At 60.4% G+C, this 22,069-nt stretch overlaps 1 protein-coding gene across 2 annotated transcripts in view; it reads left to right on the top strand.

Annotated features, from left to right (window-relative positions):
* LOC101934106 (syntaxin-binding protein 2) overlaps window positions 1–21,080 on the top strand; it is a 47,855-nt gene extending 26,775 nt beyond the window's left edge. For both annotated transcript variants that reach the window (XM_065576416.1, XM_065576415.1), the window contains exons 4-19: window positions 300–376; window positions 1,826–1,904; window positions 3,474–3,577; window positions 6,846–6,994; window positions 7,416–7,500; window positions 11,494–11,624; window positions 11,771–11,878; window positions 12,658–12,715; window positions 13,222–13,287; window positions 14,037–14,117; window positions 14,452–14,590; window positions 15,873–15,979; window positions 16,470–16,559; window positions 18,576–18,661; window positions 19,148–19,305; window positions 19,865–21,080. In XM_065576416.1, coding sequence (XP_065432488.1) covers window positions 300–376; window positions 1,826–1,904; window positions 3,474–3,577; window positions 6,846–6,994; window positions 7,416–7,500; window positions 11,494–11,624; window positions 11,771–11,878; window positions 12,658–12,715; window positions 13,222–13,287; window positions 14,037–14,117; window positions 14,452–14,590; window positions 15,873–15,979; window positions 16,470–16,559; window positions 18,576–18,661; window positions 19,148–19,305; window positions 19,865–19,944 — 1,598 coding nt within the window. In that variant the 3' untranslated portion in view covers window positions 19,945–21,080. The remainder of the gene's footprint in view (window positions 1–299; window positions 377–1,825; window positions 1,905–3,473; window positions 3,578–6,845; window positions 6,995–7,415; window positions 7,501–11,493; window positions 11,625–11,770; window positions 11,879–12,657; window positions 12,716–13,221; window positions 13,288–14,036; window positions 14,118–14,451; window positions 14,591–15,872; window positions 15,980–16,469; window positions 16,560–18,575; window positions 18,662–19,147; window positions 19,306–19,864) is intronic.
* Window positions 21,081–22,069: the final 989 nt, after the last annotated feature.

The following is a 22,069-nucleotide window of genomic DNA, read 5'->3' as shown; positions in this document are numbered from 1 at the left end:
CCTGCTCCAGGGTGGAGGAGCCCTGGGGTTGAGGGGCACAGAGCTGAGCCAGCGCTCTAGGGGGCTGTCCCCAGCACAGTACAGAGGGACGTTCCCTCCCTGCTCCGTACTGGGGCAGCATCGCAGCCCATGGCCCCACATCAAAGCAGCTGCTGCATTGTAGCCTGTGGAACCCCTCAGCCTGCTGCCAGCGAACATCCCTGTTCCCCTTGGCTTCCCCTCCCCCTATCCCAGTGGAGAGCGGCTGGGGCGGGTGGCTAGGACACACTGACCTGCGCCCAATGTCTGCTCTCCCCTAGTTGTGGAAGATATTAACAAGCGCCGGGAGCCAATCCCCAGCCTGGAGGCCATCTACCTGCTCAGCCCTGTGGAGAAGGTAGGCGCTCGGGCCTGGGGCAGCTGGATGGGGAGCAGGGGAGACCCCAGGGCAGCACCTAGTGCAGCCTGGAGGTGACGCCGTCCGGGGGGATGCGCAGCACAAGGTCAGGATGGGAATGGGGCCAGTAGGGGCTTCCCAAGAGGCTGTTTTCCCGGAGCTGGGCTTCGTGTTCTTTGCCACGTGAGGCACAGACTGTCCCCCAGACCTTTCTGCAGTGCAGTCCCATGAGGGTTGGATGGGAAGGTGCAGCAGGCGGAGAGAGGCAACCTCAGCTAGGCTGACCAGATAGCAAGTGTGAAAAACCGGGACAGGTGTTGGGGGGTAACAGGAGCCTATAGAAGGGAAAAAACTAAATGTTACGACTATAAAATCGGGACATCTGGTCACCCTAAGTCCTCAGCTGAGACTCAAAGGGAAGGAGAATCGCTGAGGCAGAGGCTCAGGTGGCAGGGGCTGTGGGGGAGGAGGCTCCTGCGTCTGCAGCCCAGAGGCGAGTGGAGGGAGACCAGGGGCAGGGGGTGCTAGTAGAGCGAAGGGGAGCAGGGTGAAGCCCAGTACCCACAGGGGCTGCCTGCACAGGAGGCGCTGTAGGAGAGGACTCCAAGCTGGGGCCTGGGGATCAGGACAGGGCAGCCAGGTCCTCACAGTTGCTTTCAAGTACCTGGAAGGGGGTTCCAAAGAGGATGGATCTAGACTGTTCTCAGTGGTAGCAGATGACAGAACAAGGAGTAATGGTCTCAAGTTGCAGTGGGGGAGGTCTAGGTTGGACATTAGGAGGGTGGTGAAGCACTGGAATGGGTTACCTAGGGAGGTGGTGGAATCTCCTTCCTTAGAGGTTTTTAAGGCCCAGCTTGACAAAGCCCTGGCTGGGATGATTTAGTTGGGATTGGTCCTGTTTTGAGCAGGGGGTTGGACTAGATGACCTCCTGAGGTCCCTTCCAACCCTGATCTATGATTCTACCTGTCACAATGGCCAGTCGCGGGGTCCGAACAGCTTCCAAACCCACAACCAGCCCGTTCGGTGCCTGCTCCTCCACCCTGCCTGGCTAGCTGGGGTGGTGAAGCTCCAGGTGCCCAGCGTGGCACCTGGGGAGGGCTCGGGCCCTGATGGCAGCTGCCTGGGATTGCTGCTCGGCCGGCTGTTCCCTGGGCACTGCTCAGAGCCCACTTAGTACAGCTTCAAGGCCAATGCCAGGCCCCATGTGTGGCCGGGAACCAACACTTGTGTGCCAGTGAGAGACATGGTTGGGCCCTGAGGATGTCCTGGACATGGGCACTTGCTCCAGCAAGGAGGGAGCCCAGAGCCAGGGGGGTGAAAACCAGCCCACATCCCGATGGCATTATGCTGGGCCCTAAGTCCCCAGGGGCTGGGCATGGGCTGGGCCCTTCGGGCAGCAGGGAGGGGCCTCGGCTGGTGCTGACAACCCCCCTCTCTCCCCTTTGCAGTCGGTGCAGGCTCTGATCAATGACTTCCGGGGCACACCCACCTTCAACTACAAGGCAGCTCACGTCTTCTTCATCGACAGTGAGTATTGGGGGGCGGGGGATCCCCCAGCTGGGAGCCTGACCCGTGGCACACTGGGGCTAGGGGGTCTCTCTCTGCTGGCAGGCCAGTGTGCAGCACCCTGATTACACTCTGCCCTCCTGCAGGGGAATGGAGCCCCAGCAGCCCAGACCAAACAACCCCACCTATCCCTTCCCCCACTTCTCCCCCACGGGCCTGCCTTCAGCTGGCTCACAGACACCTGCAGCGTGAGCCTAGAGAGGCAGCCTCTGGCTACCATTCCCAGCATGCATTGCTCCATCAGTCCCAACTGGGGTGGGGGGATGGGACACCACCAGAATACCCAGTGTGTCAGGGTCACATCTGCTTCTCCCCATTACAGCGGCAGCGGAGCCCAAGTCCCTGTTCCTCCTTGTGCATCATCCGGAGTTGTACACTCCAGTCACTTCCCCCTGTGGGGGGGGGAGGGCAGGGTGTGAGACGGGTTAGGTAGGAGAGATTGTGGCCCCCCCTTGCTGCTGATGCTGCAGAAGCCGAGAACCCGGCATGACTCTAGTTTGGGGGGGCTGAACTCATCGTTGACTCCTGTGTGGCCCTGCTGGCTTGCCCAGGTTCCCCACAGGTGTGCAGCACTACTGTCCCTGCTGTGCCCGTCCTGACCCGGTCCGTGGGGGCTGGCGCTGTGCTGGGGGTCCTCAGCCCTGTGTGTTGTACTTAAAGTATTGCCTGGGATCTTTTCAGGGAGAATAAGGCAAAACATCACATTTATTAGTAATACATGTATTCACTAACACTGTATCATATATTTCTCACACACACACACTCTCCCCCCCCCCCCCCCCCCCCCGGTCTTGTTGTTACCAAATAGTTGCTCCCCTTAACTGCACTGGCCAGGTGAGTTAGATGGGGGAGGGGGTGGAGCCGGGTTTCTGCGGATCCAGATCGATGCTCCCATGAGGACAAGATGAGACCCGGGGTCCTCTGCAAGACACCTCACTTTTATAGCCGCTTCCCTCTCATGCAAATCTGTACCAGATTCAAAATCTGTGTCTGTGTCCATTGGTCCTTTGTGCTGCTTCCTTCTGGGTGTTGTCCCAATGCTGCAAAGAGGGTGTTTCCAAAAGAAGGTGCTGGCTCCTAACCTCCCTCCCCACCGAGGCTGTCAGTATGTCTGCTTGTTTTTAATGAGCCCACTTGACACGTTTTATTGTCCTTGGGTCTGGCTCCCAGCCCCTCTCCAATGGTTGAGGCTGTCTGGAGGTGCTGCCTTCCATGCCTTGCTCATCCTCACCTCATTCATTCAACAGGACAATTGATTAAGAGTGGGGTGGGAGGAGATCTTGTTCTACTGCTAGCAAAAAGACACTTTTCTTCTATTTTATTCTATCCTTAGGGGCTATAACATTATACCAAGGGCAATGCGAAGTTTCTGCATGAGGCTTTGATACAAAGTTTCATGAAAACAGAGGTCACACGTGGGTAGACCCGCCACAAGGTTATATGAAGAGGCACAATGTAAAGTCATATGAAAATTATCAGAGAATTATCTACATGTGCCTGTCACTCCCACCCACTGCCTTTGCCTTACAGCCTGTCCTGAGCCTCTGTTCAACGAGCTGAGCAAGTCACGGATCACCAAGGCCATCAAAACCCTCAAGGAGATCAACGTGGCCTTCCTGCCCTACGAGAGCCAGGTGAGGGGTGGCCGGGCTTTGGAGGAGCAGGGCCGTGGGGCGAACGGTAACATATGACACCCCACCCTTAATGTTTGACGTGGCTCGGAGGGGGAGCCTTTCCCTTCTAGGGCCCTGGGTTTGACGCCAGCACAGGGCGGCAGGGACTCACTATGGCTGCTCACACCCTGTGAGACGTGGAATCGCTGGCTTGGATGTATGGGGGAGGAGGGCGCTGCCTCCCTGGCTTTACCAGCTCTTACTGATGGTTTATAACAGGCGTGCAAGACAGCCCGATACTCCGCACACCTGCCCTTTGCCCAACTGCTCCATCCCCTCCTTGTGTCATCAGTGGATTTTCCCCCTCACGCCCCTGAGGGGCAGGGCTCTGTTGTTAGCCTCACTGCATTGATGGGGAAACTGAGGCACGGAGACATGTGCCTGGTCTACACCCAAAAGCTTTGTTGGTATGGGTTTGTTACGGGGACATGAGAGCGAACATCCCCCCTGTAACTGATGCAGCTGTGCTGGCAGAGCCCCTGGGTAGAGGCCGTTACGCTGGCAAAGCAGTCCTTTCGCCACTGTAGCTTATTTCATCTGGGCACCGGTGCCAGCTGTGCCAAGAGAAGCTTTGGCTGGTATAAGCTGAGTGTGCCTCAGGAGGCTTTGCTGGCTCACCCGTCCCGTTGCACCAGCAAACCCTTCGTGGGCCGATACTGTTTTATTGGTGTCCAAGCACGTTTTCCCCAATGGCTCGTTCTGTTCGTTCAGTGAAATAAGCGACAGCGGCAGACGCGCGTTGATGCCGGGTTGGCCCATGGCTACGCTGGGGCTTTCGCCAGACTAGCAGCATGGCCAAGCCCCCTCCCCCAACATTGACTTCTCCAGGGCAGAGACACACCCCTGAGAGCACCCGGGAGTCTGCAGTCAAGTAAGGACCTGAACCCGGGGTGTCTTCGTCCCAGGCTGGTGCATGAATCTCTGGGCCGCTGTCCCTCTACCACAACAGGAGTGGCTCTGCCAAAGGGATCTCCCTCACTAGGGGCTCGCTACAGCTCCGCCAGGCCACTGAGCAAGTGAGGGGAAATTCTGATGGGGCGGGGGGTGGCATGCCTGGCAGGGCTAGCGCCATGGGGAGCAGGGTCAGAGCTGTGCCAACATTCAGGGGCAGTCAGGCCAGGAGGAGCATATCTAGGGTGAAGACTGCTTTCCGCTGCCCATGGTCCCTCCCTGGTACCCCAGGGGCTGGAGGTTATGGGGGGAAGTTAGCTTGAGTGTATGGGGAACGTGTAGGGATATTAAAGAAGGTACTAACAGTGATTCCCCCTAGTGACAGTGACCCCCCCACACACATAATTTGTCCCCCACACTTCAAAATCCAACAGTTTCACCAAGTACAAAAATCTCTTGGGTCTTCTGTTAAAACTTGTAAGCTACTGTCTGTATCATAGAATCATGGAATATCAGGGTTGGAAGGGACCTCAGGAGGTCATCTAGTCCAAACCCCTGCTCAAAGCAGGACCAATTCCCAACTAAATCATCCCAGCCAGGGCTTTGTCAAGACTGATCTTAAAAACCTCTAAGGAAGGAGATTCCACCACCTCCCTAGGTAACCCATTCCAGTGCTTCACCACCCTCCTAGTGAAAAAGTTTTTCCTAATATCCAACCTAAACCTCCCCAACTGCAACTTGAGACCATTACTCCTTGTTCTGTCATCAGGTACCACTGAGAACAGTCTAGATCCATCCTCTTTGGAACCCCCTTTCAGGTAGTTGAAAGCAGCTATCAAATCCCCCCTCATTCTTCTCTTCTGCAGACTAAATAACCCCAGTTCCCTCAGCCTCTCCTCATAAGTCATGTGTTCCAGCCCCCTAATAATTTTTGTTGCCCTCTGCTGGACTCTTTCCAATTTTTCCACATCCTTCTTGTAGTGTGGGGCCCAAAACTGGACACAGTACTCCAGATGAGGCCTCACCAATGTCAAATAGGGGGGAATGATGATGTCCCTCGATCTGCTGGCAGTGCCCCTACTTATACAGCCCAAAATGCTGTTAGCCTTCTTGGCAATAAGGGCACACTGTTGACTCATATCCGGCTTCTCATCCACTGTAACCCCTTTTCTGCAGAACTGCTTCCTAGCCATTCGGTCCCTAGTCAGTAACAGTGCATGGGATTCTTCCGTCCTTAGTGCAGGACTCTGCACTTGTCCTTGTTGAACCTCATCAGGTTTCTTTTGGCCCAATCCTCTAATTTGTCTAGGTCCCTCTGTATCCTATCCCTACCTTCCAGCGTATCTACTACTCCTCCCCGTTTAGTGTCATCTACAAACTTGCTGAGAGTGCAGTCCACACCATCCTCCAGATCATTAATGAAGATATTGAACAAAACCGGCCCCAGGACCGACCCTTGGGGCACTCCACTTGAAACCCGCTGCTAGCTAGACATGGAGCTGTTGATCACTACCCGTTGATCCCGACGATCTAGCCAGCTTTCTATCGACCTTACAGTCCATTCATCCAGCCCATACTTCTTTAACTTGCTGGCAAGAATACTGTGGGAGACCGTATCAAAAACTTTGCTAAAGTCAAGGAATAACACATCCACTGCTTTCCCCTCATCCACAGAGTCCGTTATCTCCTCATAGAAGGCAATCAGGTTGATCAGGCATGACTTGCCCTTTGTGAATCCATGCTGACTGTTCCTGATCACTTTCCTCTCCTCTAAGTAGAAACCATTGATTGTAACTGTCCTGTGAAAGATACTTTATTACTATGCAAAACTTACAAACAAATTAATTGACTTTGTTCTTTAAGTGAACGCTGTTAGGACCCCTGCTGTGAGCCTTAAGCCGTTAATTGACTCTGTGCTCTTCAGGCAGTTTATTCTGTAATTGATACAATGTAAACAAACGCTATAAGCCGTTAAGTGACTTTCACTTCATTGTAACAGCAAAGGCTCCTAGGAACAGACCCCCACCCTCTGATTAAAGGGCCGGGAGTCTCAAATGAATTAGCACACACCCCGAAAGTGGTGGAGACAGTAAATTAAAATATGGTTAAGATATGGAATGTATGTTGATGAATGCTTGATGTACATGAATGGTTAGGGAGGTGCTAGCCTAGAAAGGGAGTATCCATCTGCCGAAGAATGTGTCAAGTGGACTTATATTTACAACAATAAACGTGGCATCTTTGCCTTATCCCTCTTAATAAGATCCTGCTGGTTTTTATTCTATTGGTATAACAAACGCAAGGCGCCAGGGTCTGATCTCTGCCCCCTGTCCCCCAGGTGTACTCCCTGGACAGGCCACAGACCTTCCACAACTGCTTCAGCTCCCACCGCTCCTTGGACAAGAACAAGCAGCTGGAGATGCTGGCAGAGCAGATTGCCACATTGTGTGAAACCCTGAAGGAGTACCCAGCCATCCGCTACAGGAAGTGAGTGTGCCCGGGGGGAGGGGTACCCAGCCATCCGCTACAGGAAGTGAGTGTGCCCGGGGGGAGGGGTACCCAGCCATCCGCTACAGGAAGTGAGTGTGCCCGGGGGGAGGGGTACCCGGCCATCCGCTACAGGAAGTGAGTGTGCCCGGGGGGAGGGGTACCCGGCCATCCGCTACAGGAAGTGAGTGTGCCTGGGGGGAGGGGTACCCAGCCATCCGCTACAGGAAGTGAGTGTGCCCGGGGGGAGGGGTACCCGGCCATCCACTACAGGAAGTGAGTGTGCCCGGAGGGAGGAGTACCCAGCTACCCATACAGGAAGTGAGTGTGCCCGGGCAGAGAGGTACCCGGCCATCCGCTATAGGAAGTGCGTATGCCCCTGTGGGAGGAGCTGTTTCTGACCCACAGGGTTGTCTTGCAGAGACCATGAAGATAACTTCCTCCTGGCGCACGCTGTGCTGGCCAAACTCAACGCGTTCAAAGCAGACAACCCCAGCATGGGAGAGGTGAGCGAGCTGTTCCGGCCACGCCCTTGCCATGGGACAGAGCCGTGGGGGGGAGCGGGGAAGCACATGAGAAGTAGAAGGAAGGAGGAGTGATTTAGAACCTGCTCAGAGATCCTGGTGGAGGGGGGCAAGGGAGGATCTAGAACCTCCTTGGAGATCCTGAGGGGTTGGCAGAACAGTAGCATTCCCTGTGTGGTTGGACTAATGGCCCCAGTCCTTCTCTAACACCGGCCATGGGCAGATCGCAAAGTGCTCTACAAAGGCAAGTGTCCTTATCCTCTCTGTACAGATGGGGAAACCGAGGCATGGACTGGGGAAGTGTGTGCCCAGCACAATCTCTGTTTATAAATCGGTCACAGAACTAAGCTTCGCACACACAGTCTCTTCCACACCTGGGCACTCCTGTCTGTGTGTGCTCCTACACGCATCCCCATGGTATCGGAACCTCACTAATGAATTCAGCCTCCCAGGGGAGGCAGGGTAGCCTGTGTTACAGATGGGGAAACTGAGGCATGCAGGGAGTCTGTCAGAGCAGGAATAGAACCCAGCTCTCCCGAGTCTTAGCCACAAGTCAGCCCTGGCCTGTGAGCTTCCCCCAGCTCCTGCCGTCCCCATCCCACCCCCAGCAGAGGGGAGCTGCAAACCCACCCTGTCCTGGATTCTCGCATGAGAAACCCAGTGGCTCCTGTCCCCCTAGGAGAAGCAAAGTGATGTAAAATCCAAGGCCTGCCCAGATCTCTCCCTCCTGTTGCTTCTGCTCTTGCTTCCAGCCTTTGCCGAGCTGCTGGGAGACTGTGCACCTGTGACCAACTGGGAATGTTTGTAATATCTTTTATGAATCCAATGTGTGCCTCAGTTTCCCCTATATGTTTCATGGCTTCTCTGGCAGGGGGTGGGGGGGGGGAAGGACTCTCAGGGAAGGAAAGAGCCATGGGGGGAGGCGGTGTCACTTCCCTGTCTTGGTGAAATGAAGAGAATCGGACCTAGATCAGCCTGGGGGTCAGAAAGACCATACCGGCTCCAGTGGCTCCTGGCTGGATGCTCCCAGCAGGGAATCGGAGCAGGGGCCCGCAGCTCGAGAGCACAGGGTTGGGAAGGTTTGAGCTGGGGGATAAGTGGGGGAAGTTGGGAGCTCTCGCCTGAGAACTGACCAAGGTCTACACGAGGCAATTGGGTCAGTGTAACTGCGTCGCTCGGGGGTATTGGAAAGGCCGCGTCACTGAAGCGGTGCAGCTGCAGTGGTTTACATGTTGACAGACCCTGAGCGAGAGACACGGAGCCTGAAAACAGGTTTTGCTGCAGCTCAGCCGGGCTCTGGGCTGACCAGAACGGCCTCTTTTTTTAACCTTCAGTGGGCTGGGCTGCCCGGGCTGGGGTCCAGGTGCCTAAGAAACCCGACTGTTCTGACAATGCTGGGGGAATAGCCCTGTCACCCGGGCTGAGGGGCTTCGGGCCCTGCGGAGTTGACGGGTTTCTACCAGGGTCTGTCTCAGCTGGACTCGCTGGGCAGGGTTCACGGGGTGAAGCCCAGTGGATCAGTCTCAGGAGGTGGGGAGGCAGTGTGGCCTGTCCTGGAGGAAGAGAAAAACCTGTTGGTCTGGCACAGCAAAGGGCTTCCTCCCAGAGACTTCCCCAGCTGGGGCCCTGGCACCGACCCTGTGGATCCATGAGCGCACCTTTCCTCTCTACTTTCCCATCCACCGAGGCAGTGTTGCCTAGTGGCTAGAGCCCTGGACCGGGACAGGAGACCCGGGTTCTATCCCACCTGGGTGACCTTGAGCAAGTCACCTCCCCTATTTGTGCCTCAGTTTCTCCATCTGTAAAATGGGGATAATGATACCAGTCTCGGGCAGGGGGGCCCCCTCTGGGATAGCTGGCTGCCATGGCACAGATGCTCTGTAACTCACAGCTGGCAGCACAGGCCTGCCTCCAGAGGGGAGCCTGGCACACACCTGGCTGCCCAAAGCATCTACCCAGGGAAGGGATTGACAGCATGCTGGTTAACCACCGGAGCTACTTGCTGCAGCAGAGCTGGCTCCAGCCTGCAGCCCTCATCTGATCTGTGCTATTCTCAGGAGCTGAGAGCGGCGCTGGGGAGGGCAAAGTCCTGCTCCGTGCACACCCTGCTCCTCTGAGCCCCCCCAGGGATATTCCTGAGACTCTTGCCAAGCCTCCCTGTCACAGGTGTCAGCACTGTCCCTATGTTACACGGGGGAAACTGAGGCATGGAGCAGCGTGCCACGAGTAGGTGGCAGAGGCAGGAATAGGAGCCAGGAGTCCTGACTGCCCAGACCCTTCAATAGAATCCAGACAGCACGCCCACCGCAGGGCCGGGAGTGCTGACTCAAGCCCCTGCTCTCAATGCAGTGCTGGCTCCATACAGCACAATCCGGGCTGGCCAGTCCAGTGTGCCCCCGCCTTGCCAGCTGGCGCAGAACCCCAGGGACTCTTGTAGCATGGCCTCTAGCAGTCAGGTCTCCAAAGCCACCCAGCTCGCGGTCACAGCACCCTGGGGCCTTGTCTGCACTAGTCCCTCTTGCCTTGATGTTTCCCAGCTGCCAGCCCTGAGGGGTAGCTGGCCCAGGCAGTGCTGTGGCACTCACCAGTGCACTAAGTGCCCCTCTGCTCTGGGCAGGGTGGGGTGACCCGGTGGTTATGCCAGCCCCCATCTGCACTCGGGGATCCCTCCAGATCCCTTGGCAAAAGTGTGAGCAGAGTCCGGGGGGGGGATGGGGACGCTGGGCATAGCAACCGACCCAGGCTGGGTAGAGCTGGAGAGGAAGGATGGCCCTGGGAGTTGGGAGCCCTGGGTTCATGTCCCTGCTCTGCCACAGACTCCGTGTGTGACCTTGGGTGAGTCACCCAGCCTCTCTGGGCCTCCATCCCCCTCTGTAGTGGGGTGGCAGCCCTGCCCAGCTCCATGTGCATGGGGGGGCGGTGGGGGGCAGGATGCAGCAGTGATAGTGAGGTGTCCTGATGCTACAGTGATGGGGCCAGATACTCCCCCGGGAGAGGCGCTCCCCTGTCAGCCTCAACCCATTTACCCAGAGGCTGTGGAGAGCTGCCAGGTGAGTGGGTGGTGGCTGGTCCGACTTTCTGCTCTGGCCATGTACTGAGGTTGGACAGTTGTGGAAGCATCAGGGGCTGTACGTCCACAGCCCCCCGGCTGTCTGTGCTACCAGTGAAGGGCAGATGCAGCCTCTTGCCGAGGTGCTCTTGGGGGGGCTTGAGTTCCACTGGGGCTGCTGGAGCCGGTTTCAGAGCTGTCTGCCATGGGAGCGCAGGGCTGGTCTCCTATCGCCACCTGCTGTGCTAAGAGGGCAGTGCATGCTGATCAGGCAGGGAGCAGGAGCTGGGCCAGCCCCCCAATGATGTGGGTCTGAGATGCTGACCATTTGAGTGGTCTCTGTCCAGCTGGATGCTGGGGGGGGCACCCAGGCTGGGAGTGGGGAGCTAGAGCCTCATATGGGGTCCCAGCTCAGATGCAAGGTGGGGCATAGGGATAACGTCCCATTGTCCCCCTCTGGGACTTTGTATCGAAGAGTCTTTGGTGTTAGTTAATGATAGACTAGCCAAGGTCTTCTGGTCTAGTGTATCCCCACCCGCCTTGCGGCATATGGGGCAAGGGGCAATCGGGGGGCTGCCTTGTAAGGGGCACGCTCCCGTTGGTGGAGAGGCACGAGCAGAGAGCGTGCTTGGGGGAGGGGGGCATTGCTATTTGCACGAGGGGCAGGTGACCCATCCCTGCAGGGGGCGTTGCAGCGCAGCTGGGTGGGGAGCTCTCCCTGCTGATCAGGGCGGGACCCCAGGGCACGTCCCTGCTAGCTTGGGGGGTGTCTCTCGGCTTCCCCCTGGGGTTGGGGGCTGGGCCGCAGAGAGGGCGGGTGGTGAAGTTTCAGGCCCACCAGGGCCCATTGGATTGTGCTGTGTGAGCCAGGCCAGGATCCCTCCACCAGAGCAGGGGGTGACGGGTCTCTCTCTCCTTTGCCCCAGGGCCCTGACAAAGCCCGCTCTCAGCTGCTGATCGTGGACCGGAACTTCGACCTGGTGTCCCCACTGCTGCATGAGCTAACCTTCCAGGCCATGGCCTACGACCTGCTCAGCATCGAGAACGACACCTACAAGTAGGGCCTGGCTGCCAGCAGGGGGCGCCCCGCACTCCTCCTCAGGCAGGCTGGGGTGGGTGGGACCCAGGCACCTGCACTGCTCCGCAGCCCCCATGCTCGGAGGAGGGGTGCCGCAGCCTGACCCCGTCTCCCCTCCCCTGCAGGTACGAGACGACGGGCATCAGCGACTCGCGGGAGAAAGAGGCGCTGCTGGACGAAGACGACGAACTCTGGGTGCAGCTACGCCACATGCACATCGCTGACGTCTCCAAGTGAGCGCGCTCAGCCCCGCCCATCCCCCCTGGACACACCCCCTCCATGCCCTGCCCAGGGCTAGAACCCACCTCCTTCCCCCAGCCAACACACCACTCTGTGCCCTGCCTAGTACTGGGACCCGCTACCCCCCCTTCGGCACACCTCCCCCCTCGGACACACCTCTCTCACCCAGTGCCAGGACCCTCCACTCCGTTGACGCACCCCTTACCTTCTTTTCCAGTTCCAGGAATTCCCCCATCTTCCCCTTCGGACACACCCCTCCCCTTCCCTTCCCACCCACTGGAACCCCACTCTCCCTTGGATACACTCCTCTCCCACCCAGTGCTGGGGCCCGTCCCTCAGACATGCTCTTCTCTGAGTGCTGAGACCCCCCTGGACCCAGCCCCTCTCCCCAAAGAACCCCTGAGCGCTCCCTTCCAGAGCAACTGTCTGCATCGCCTCTCGGGGATCCCCCTGGACACTGTCTTCCCCCGATCTCAGGATCTCCCCATGCACCTCACAGCCCCCTTGAGTGAGTCCCTCACCGACCTCCTGCTGGGCCTGCCACTGCCCCCAGACCCCCCCAGCAGGGTGCCAGGAGCCTCCAGGGGTGCACTGAACTCTCTGCCTTGGGGTAACTTGGGAAGAGGTGCCCACCCTGCCCCGTCTGAAGCTCTCGAGGCAGAAAACCCTGGTGCCTGTGGGGCTGGGACTCTGTCCCCTGTAGCATAGGACAGGGCACCCTCTACCTCCAAGGCAGTGCCTGGCTCCGGCCTGACCCCTCTCCCTGCTGCAGGAAGGTGACGGAGCTGCTGCGCACCTTCTGTGAGAGCAAGAGGCTGACCACGGACAAGGTGCGACGGGGGCTGGGGGGGAGCGAGTGGGGAATCCAGCCCAGAGGGATGGGGGGGCCCATCCCACGGCCACTGATGGGGAGGGGATGCTGCCCAGCTGCCCTAGGAGGGATTGGCGGGGGCGGGGAGAGGCTGTCCCATTGCTCCCAGGGTTTGCCTGTAAAGGGCTAAGAGGTGGGATCAGACAGCAGGATCGGGGCCGCCCAGGGACAGCTGCAGGGAGCCAACGCTGGCATCTCCCTGGCCCGCTGCCGCTTTACACCCGGGCGGGTGCTTGGGTTGCGGGGCTCCCGGCTTGTTCCAGCTGGCCTGGGAAGAGCAGGTCTAACCTAAGCCGCGGCCACACTGGGCCTGTGCCACCCGATTTTGAACATGGCCTGAGTGACCCACCCTGGCCCTGGCACACGTGGCTGGACTGCTGCGGCTGTCCCCGGGCGAGGACTCTGCCCTGAAGTGGGCGTCATGTGCTGGGAGGGGCCGGGATCTCACCACCCGCCTCCCCCCAGGCCAACATCAAGGACCTGTCCCAGATCCTGAAGAAGATGCCCCAGTACCAGAAAGAGCTGAACAAGGTAACAGGAACGGGGCTGTTGGTGGGCGGGGGGCAGGGCATTCAGTGGGACTGATGGGGGCGGGGGTAGGGTGCTCTGTGGTGCTGGTGAGGGACAGTAGGGACTCTCTGGGGGGCAGGGCACTCTGGGGAGCTCTGTGCAGGGTCCCTCCCCAGAGAGCCCTGCCCCAGTGATGGGACCACCTTACTGCCTGATGAGAGCTGCTGACCTGTCCCTTCAGGCAGAGCCATTTTCCCCCCCAGGTGCTGTGTGGCACCATGGGCAGCAGCCTGCCCCTCAGTGCCCAGAGCTGCCACGTTAGCCGCAGCAATGGCAGCCCTTGGGTAACGCCCACGCCTTGCTGCTGCAGCTCTCAGGAGAGGGCCTTGGTGGGCTTCCAAACCAGCCCGTTGGAGCCACTCCTGGTGCCACTGGGCCATGTGCCAACAGAAAGCTCCTGGCCACTGGCACAGGTACCCCGACACCTGCTGGTCTCCAAGCCCCCTACTTCATGATGACTAACAGAGAAGCCATGGGCTGTTTTAGAAGCTGCTTCCTCCTCCTGATCCTCCCCTCCAGCTGCCCCACTCCACCCCAGAGGTGGCTGCACATCAGTGCTGGGCAAAACAATCCCTATATACTCGGCTTACACAGCCGATTGGGGCTGCCCCTCTGGCCGAGGGGCCCTCCTTGGCGGCTGCGGGGGGCGCAGGTGCTCTGGATCAACCGGTGATGCGGTAAACTCCCCCGTGCCCGGTCTCTCCCCGCAGTACTCCACGCACCTGAACCTGGCCGAGCACTGCATGCGGCACTTCAAAGGGACGGTGGAGAAGCTGTGCAGCGTGGAGCAGGTGGGTCTGTGGGCAGAGCCAGGCTGGGGGGCAGAGTCTGGCTCATGGACTCAGCCCGGAGAAAGGGGTCTCAGACCCTCAAGCTTGCTGGAGCCAGGGCCAGCCCCCCCATGTAGCACCGCGGGTGCAGAAGGGGGATATGGGGCTTGTGTTACTCCCTGGGGGCCTGTTGCTCACCCCAGGGGGAGCTGACCACAGGGAGGAGGAGGGCCTGGCACAGGGGGTAGGCGAGCTGTGGGTCGTGGGGCCGTCACGTCTCTCATCCCACCGCGGGGGCGGGAGGAAGTGGAGCAGCCTGACTTGGGCCTTGTGTGTGCGCCCCCCTCCCCCCCAGGACCTTGCCATGGGGACGGATGTGGATGGGGAGAAGATCAAGGACCCCATGAAGATCATCGTGCCCGTCCTGCTGGACCCCAGTGTGCAGGCCTACGACAAGATCCGCATCATCTTGCTCTACATCTTCCTGAAGAATGGTAACGCCACAGGCCTGCAGGGCGCAGCACTGGGAGGCCTGCTGCTGCAGGGGGCACTCCTGGAGGCAGGGCCGAGGCCTGTGGGGCTGGGGGGGGGAATAGCACCGCTCAACTGGCACGTCCCCCAGCCATGCAGGGCGCCTCCCAGCCAGCCGCTTCCCGGGGCCTATGTCCAGCCTGGCTCTACAGCCCTGTCTCCCCTCTGCCCACCTCTCGGTGCCTGCGAGCCAGACAGTGTGCCGCGCCCACACTCCGCACTAACCCCTGGGGTCGGATCTGGCGGCCTTTGCTCCTCGCTGCTGCCTTTCGAGCAGTGTCCACCCTCCACGCTCCCCCCAGCCCGTTCCCCGCAGGGAGTGGGGAATGGAGACACACACCTGGAGCGGCCCCCCAGCCCGTTCTCTGCAGGGAGGGGGGAAGGAGACGCATGCCCCGAGCGGCCTCAGGGCGCATTCTCCACAGTTAGGGGGGACATCCCTCCCTTCCTGCCGGCTGTTCAGATACCATGTTCTGTCTCTGAGCCCCCTGCGACCAGTTCCCTGCCCATCCCTTGTGTCATCCCTGTACTAGCTCCCTGCTTCTTGCTGCATCCAGCCCCTTTCTCCAGCTCTCCAAGGCCTGGGGAACCTCCCTCACCCTGACACATGGCACAGTCCCTCTTCCCCCATCAATTCCTGCCTCATGCTGGCTTGGTGGGGCAGGGCCCTGCTCCGGGGCCCTTCCTGTAACCCTGCTCAGGCACTGCCCCTGCGTCCATTGCCCAGGCCAGGGTGCCCTCATGTGGCTCCTCTGGCTGCCCAGTTGCCTGGCCAGGGGGCGCTGTGGAGTTGCCAGGCCTCCCCGTCAGCGCTAAGCAGCAGTAAATGGTTTCCAGGTTTGCTCTCCCTCCAGCTCAAGGCCTCACAGCCTTAAAGAGCCAGGTCTCGGCTCTGACGCTGCACTGACTGGCCGCAGGAGGCGGAGCCCAGATCGGGGGAGGGGGACTCCCTCTGCACTGCCAGGGGGCGCTAGAGAGACCCCTGCCCCCAGCGCCCAAGAGAACCTGTGGAGGGAGGAGCAGCAAGAACCTAAATTCAGTCATTAACTGTGTGGGGTCTAGTGGGTTAGAGGGGGGCTGGGAGCCAGGACTCCTGGGTTCTACCCCCAGCTCTGGGAGGGGTGGGAAGAGCAGGATCTCAGGGTTTGATCAGGGAACTAGGACTCCTGGGGCCACGGACTGAATGTGCCAAGGCTGTGGGTGCGTCCCAGGGGTGCTGGCGCTGACCTGTCTCTCCCCATGCAGGTGTGGGTGAGGAGAACCTCACCAAGCTGATCCAACATGCCAACATCCAGCAGCAGAGCAACATCATCCACAACATGCAGTTGCTGGGCACCTCCCTCACGCCTGGGGTAAGGGACTGGGGCCAGGGGCCAGCAGCTGTACCCATGGCCGGGGAGCCCAGGCCATCCTGGGGGTGCCCCCCATGGCAGTGACCTACTCCTAGCACAGAGGTGACCTCTGCCCCTGTATAGTGGTGTGACGCCCTCCCCATATGGGGGTGACCCCCCAGATACTCCTCATCTGGGGTGACCTGTTCTGCCCCTCAGTTCACCAGGGGCTGGAGCTGGTGACCACTGCATGGGGTGGCCCTTCCAGCCTGAGAGTCTGCAGCAAATGGGGGGAAACAGTTCTGTTCTCCCATCAGTCTCTCTCCCCTCCTCTCTCTCTCTCTCTCTCTCTCTCTCCCTCGCTCAGTGATTCATTCTGTTCTTTTCTCTGCCTCTCCCCTGCCAGCCCGGCTGGAGTGACTCAGGTAGGCTGCGCTCTCCCTGTCTGCCCCCATTCCCATCCCGCACCCCCTCCCTGCTGCCTCTCACCCCCTCTCCCTTTCTCCCCCAGAGTGGGCAGCTGCGACCCGAGAGGAAGGTGCGGCTGGAATCCACCTACCAGCTCTCCCGCTGGACCCCCAGGCTCAAGGACGTCATGGAGGTACCAGGCCGTCTGCTTCCTGGCCTTGGGGTGGGGGGTCACACATGGCAGGCTGGGCCCAAGCGGAAGGGGTTGGTTTGGGGTCAGCCATGTGTAGAGCCCTGCAGATCTGTTTCTGCGGATAGTGGATCGGCTGCAGATACAACTGTGCAGGGCTCTTCTCCCCAGCAGTGCCTGGCCCGCGGGGTCCGGCTCAGGCAGCGTGGGGGGCACAGTGCGCTCGGGGCCAGTGGCTGGGCGACAGGTCGGAGTTGGCGCAGTCCGGCACCCACTTCCCTTGCTGCGCTGCTTCCTGTCCAGCAGCTCGAGCAGCACCAGCGTCCCCACCAGCTCCTGGGCAACAGGATTGGGGCGGGTGGGGCCCCGGCGCCCCATTCCTCCACCCCACAGTGATGCAACATGCTCTGCTGCTGCCATGTGCTGTCGCTGCTTGTGACCCCCCAGGAGCAGCACATGATGGGACACCCCTTCCCCACAGCCCCTGCCCCTTACCCCCAGTCCCCATCCTCGCGCTGCCTCTTCCCTGCAAGTCCCCTTCCCCCCTCGCTAGCCCTTGTGAGGGCTTATTGCTGAGGGTGAGGATGCGGATACAGGTAAAAGACGGCTAGTGGAACGCGGGTTGACGCACAACCACATTTTTGTATCCTTGCAGGGCTCTAGCCATGTGAGCCATCAGAGAGGCCTCTTCTGCTGCCATCCTTAGGGGTCTTAGATCACAGACACGAGTGCAGGGCAGTTGTCTTACCCGGTGCTGAGATGCTGCCACCTCTGGGGTGGGGCACGGGTGGTTTATACAGGGGTCCCTCACCGGGGCTGAATTCTTCCTGAGGAGCGGCAGGCAGCTGTTAACAGCAGCACTGCCCGAGAGTCTAGGGCAGGAGGTGATCAGCGTGCGGGGCTGGAAGTGCAGGGGATCCAGGCAGCCCAAAGTCATGACTGGCACTGGAATCTGAATGGTCGGCAGGGTCCGTGGCCTAACCTCCAGTGAGGAGCAGCTGTTTGACAATCATCTGAAGGACCAATTGGTCACTGACTGCCAGGGGAGAACTCCCTCTGCTGAGATCTCCACCCGCTCCCTGCAGTACAGCGCCCCCTAGTGCCGCACTGGGGTTATAGAGCACCCTTAGAGGTCTCCCATCCAAGCGCTGCCTGGGCCCAAACCTGCTTAGCCTGTGAGAGGTGACATGGTCACTTCTTCCCCCCATCCTTGCTGGGGGCTAAGCCCCCCACTGGGGCACTCCTCAAGGTGAAGGTGGGAGTGAGGGAGGGATGGAGGAGGACACTTAGTTGCCTTCAACCTACTGGCTTGGGGCTCCTCCAGGCTGACAGACACACACACAGACACCCTGTCCCTGGCAGATCACAGGCAGGGGCTCCCAGACCCCTGCTCCAGCGCTGTGATGGTTCCTACGGTGGGATTTTGGGGCAGGCAGTTGTGGTAGCCTCAATCCTGTGCCTAATCCAATCAGGGGCGCCCCCCCTCTGCGCCAGCCGCAGCTCGGCAGGCCTTAAGCCTCCCTGTACAACTCAACGCAGCAGATTAATGTAAAAGCCCGTATTATGTGGCATTAGGATGTATCATAGCCTGGGCCCCCTGCGTGGCTGGGACACACCTCATGGGGCAAGAGGCAGGGCCTGGATCTGCCCGCAGCAGGGAGGGGCACTGAGGGCAGCCCCCTGCCTCCCCTCTCCCTCCCTCCCCCCTCCACCCCCAAGTGATCCGGCTTCAGGAGGTCTCTGCCCTCCCCATAACGGTGGATGGATGGGGAGTTCACAGCAGGGCATTGAGCAGCTGAGGGGGATGTGGGGGAGCATCACAGGAGGAGTCAGCGTGCTCTTTGCTGGCTCCCCATGCCCCACCCTGGAAAGGGAGCCCCAGGCTGCTCCCCCCAGGGACTGTCAATCATTCAGTAAGGAGCCTTCCCAGCCCCTCCCCACCAATGGGGCCTGGCTTGGCTCCCATGTCCAAGGTTCCTGCTGCTTGGCCCCTGCTAACCTGTTCCCCACCACCCCCAGGATACCATTGAGGACAAATTGGACAAGAAGCTGTGGCCCTTCGTGTCAGACCCGGTCCCTGCCGCCAGCCCCCAGGCTGTTGTCAGGTAAGGCAGAGCCTGGCTGGGCTGTGGGGGGCAGAGCCCTGACACCCCCCCCCCAGGGTGTATGAGCCTCTGTGCGTGGCCAGGACCCGGCCCTCTATGGTGGGGGGGGTGCCCAACAGCCTGGAGCCCTTGGCCCCCCTCTCACCATGTCCCCCGCACCCCAGCAGTCCCTCAGCACACCAGGGCTCAGGATGGAGGAAAGGGACTTGCTGGGCTCTAGATGCCACCACCCTCAGCCCAGGGCAGGTAACACCATGCCCTACTCCCTCTTGCCTGCTTTGGGTCTCCTATCCCACTGCCTTGGGCAGGGCCTGCCCCCCAGCCTCTTCCAGGCCCTGTCCCTCCACCTGGCATTCCCCCAGCAAGCCCCTGGTATCCACAAAGCCCCTCTCTTCCCCCAGTGCCTGCTTCGGGCAGTGCCCACTCCTCCACCTGGCATTCCCTCAGCGAGCCCCTGGTATCCACACTGCCCCTCTCTCCCCGCAGCGCCCGCTTCGGGCATTGGCACAAGAACAAGCCAGCGGCTGAGTACCGGACGGGCCCGCGTCTCATCATCTACGTGCTGGGTGGGGTGTCCATGTCTGAGATGCGCTGCGCCTACGAAGTGACCCAGGCTACGGAGGGCAAGTGGGAGGTGGTGATCGGTGAGTGGGGCAAGTCCTGGGAGGATGGTGGCTGGAATGTCCAGGTCAGGGACAGTCGGGACCCCCTGGGAGGGGGAGACCCTAGAACTGCCTGCCCAGCACCCGCAGGGCGCCCATGCCACCCTCTGTCCTCCCGGGGCCCTGGGAACAGATGCGCTTGCCCCACCTGCTCGCAGCCCCACATGGCCTGTATCTGGCCACCTGATCTCCTGGCCTCTGGCTCACCAGGCCCCTCCTTGCCCAGGGACCATGTAGGGGGGCCCAGTCAGACACCCCCAGTAACACCATAGGGATATGGCTCACCCCCTGCACACACCTCTCTGAGACCCAAGGGTGAGGAACGCTATCAGTGGGTGGGGTGGATTCTTGCCTGGATGTGTAGGGTACAGCAGCACAAGGGGTGTGGTGCCAGGATGGGGGAGACAAGGGGACAGGAGACAGCCCCTCCCCCCCTGCACTAGAGCAGGGTCCAACTGCAAGGATGGGGGAGATGGTGATACCAGCCTCATGCCCACCCCACTGTGCCCACCACTGCCAACCACTTCTCTCCCCCCCCCAGGTTCCAGTCACATCCTGACCCCCAAGCGCTTCCTGGATGACGTCCAAGCCCTCGACCAGGCAGCCCCCGCAGAGGCCTAGAATCAGCCTCCACCCCCCAGAGACTCTGCTCCCCACAGCTCGCTGCCCCCAACTCCACCTGCTTTTCTCAACAAGGCACCTTCCCTCCCTACGCCTGGCAACGGTGTTGGTTCTTGAGGAAGTGGGGGGGAAGGGACCCCCAGGCTGCTTGGCTGTTGGGCTGTTGGGGCAGTGGGCAGGCTAGGCTCCCTCCCTCTGGCACAGGGTCCTAGGGCTGCCACCCTCTGTGCCCTGTGTCCACCCTGCACCCGGTGGGGGAGAGTCAGGCTCTGTTATCTACCAGCCTCAGCCATTCCTACCCACCCTGCCTGGGACCCAAAGGACAGCCACTCCCCCAGCTGCCAGTGGTCGGGGGAGTGTGCAGAGGCTGCTACCAGCATCTGGCTTGGGGGGGTGATCCAGCCGCTGAGCCCCAGGCTGTGTCTGTCCAGTCTGCAAAGGGTTAAAGAGAACCCCCCCTTCTGCCCCCATATCATCCCCCTTCACCCAGCCCTGGCTCCCTGCACCCTGGCCTCTCGGCCCTGTCCTCTCAGTGGGGACCTTGGTTCCAGAAGGGGGGAGGGGCCCTAATAGGAGTTGCAGCCAGCTGGGCCCGTTACCTGGACAGGGCCACCCGTGGACACCTGAGAGTACCTCAGTAACTGAGGGTGGTGCCAGGACTGCATAGAAGGCACGTCCAGGGTGTTGGGCAGCAGTGGGACAGAGCTGGGCTGCACCTACGGCTCCACAAGACGCAGGCTGGGCTCACTGCCCCGCCAAGCCTGGATAAATGCCCCTGCCCAGTAGCAGACACCTGCCCAGTGCCTTTCCCTGGGTATCAGAGCCACCCCCTGGGCACCTGGAGCCCCAGCTCCATCTGGGGCACCCAGCTCCAGCCCCCTTGGGTCTGATCAAGGCCTGAGCCAAGCCTTGCCCCCTGCATCTCCCAGCCCCTAGAGGTCCCCTCCCTCTCGCCCGCCAGCCGGGCTGTGCTGAGGCAAGCGTTGGCAGGAGTGACCCCAGGTAAAAGCGATGACCTCATTTACCGGGAGTGACCTCCCAGAGCTATTAAAGAGGTGTGTATTTTCCGTGCTGGCCCTGCCCCCAGGCTACTGCCCTGCTGGTCATGTGTCTGGGCCAATAAAGTGTGATGCCAAGGACTGGCCGAGGTCTCTGCTGCTCTTCACAGGCGGGGGAAGGGAGGGGACAGGGTGCAGTGTGTGGCCGAGGGCCTGGGATGCCCTGGGATCTTCCCAGCTTCCTGCTCAGACCCTGCTGCAGGTTCCAGGCATCCTGGCTCTGATTCACCTGGCCAGTGCTACCCACCCCCCACGGAGGGTGGGGCAATGGCTGCTCCTTTCACTGTTGGAGTAGGGCCTGGGGGCAGCTCTGCTCTGGCCTGCGGCTGCCTCCTGCTGGTGCAGTGCTGGCTCACCCAGCCGTGCCCCAGAACCTACACAGTTCTCTGTGTCCCGCTACCCCTATGCCCTTGTTCTGCCTCTCTGGTCCGTGTGCCACAGGGACCAGCAGGGAGCCCCAGGAGTCCCCCCAAGCCAGCTATAGAGTCCCCATCAAGTGTGGGGTTGGGGCAGGCGCTGAGTGAGCACCAGGGCCCAGCCCCCAGGCTGGAGTCTAACCTCGCCCCCACAGGGATCTGTACCCACCCAGCCCCTGCTCTAACCACTAGCCCCCATTCCCCACTCAGATCTGGGACAAAACACCTGCCTCCTTGCTCCCCCTCTAGGGCTGGCCCTTGCCCTAACCCCCACCTCCTTCATCCTCCTGGGCCTAGAGCTGCCGCGGGTCCCGCCACCCCACCTGCTGCTGGCCCCTAGCCCTTGGGGCCCTGTTCCTGCGCTGGCACCTGCATTGTGTGAGCAGCTGCTGTAGGCTCATCCCGCCAGCCAGGCCAGGCCTCCCCTCTGGCACCCTCTAGCCTGTGCCAGCAGCTGAGGGTGCAGTGGCAGTTTCTCCAGCCCCTTCCCCCCCGTTGGAAGATGAAAGGAGACAAGGAGGGGCTGTGCGAGAGCCCCATTCTCCTACCCTTTCTGCACCCTGCTCCCCAGGCTCAGCATGGAGATGTGCCCTGCCTGGGTAGTCACTGGGCATGGGGGTTAGCGTCATCAGCAGCCTCACCCCACCCCCC

This window comes from Chrysemys picta, chromosome 22 (assembly GCF_011386835.1).
Source record: "Chrysemys picta bellii isolate R12L10 chromosome 22, ASM1138683v2, whole genome shotgun sequence".
NCBI classification, from domain to species: domain Eukaryota; kingdom Metazoa; phylum Chordata; order Testudines; family Emydidae; genus Chrysemys; species Chrysemys picta.
Note: the sequence above shows the minus strand (reverse complement) of the source record. Positions and strands in the feature narration are given on the sequence as shown.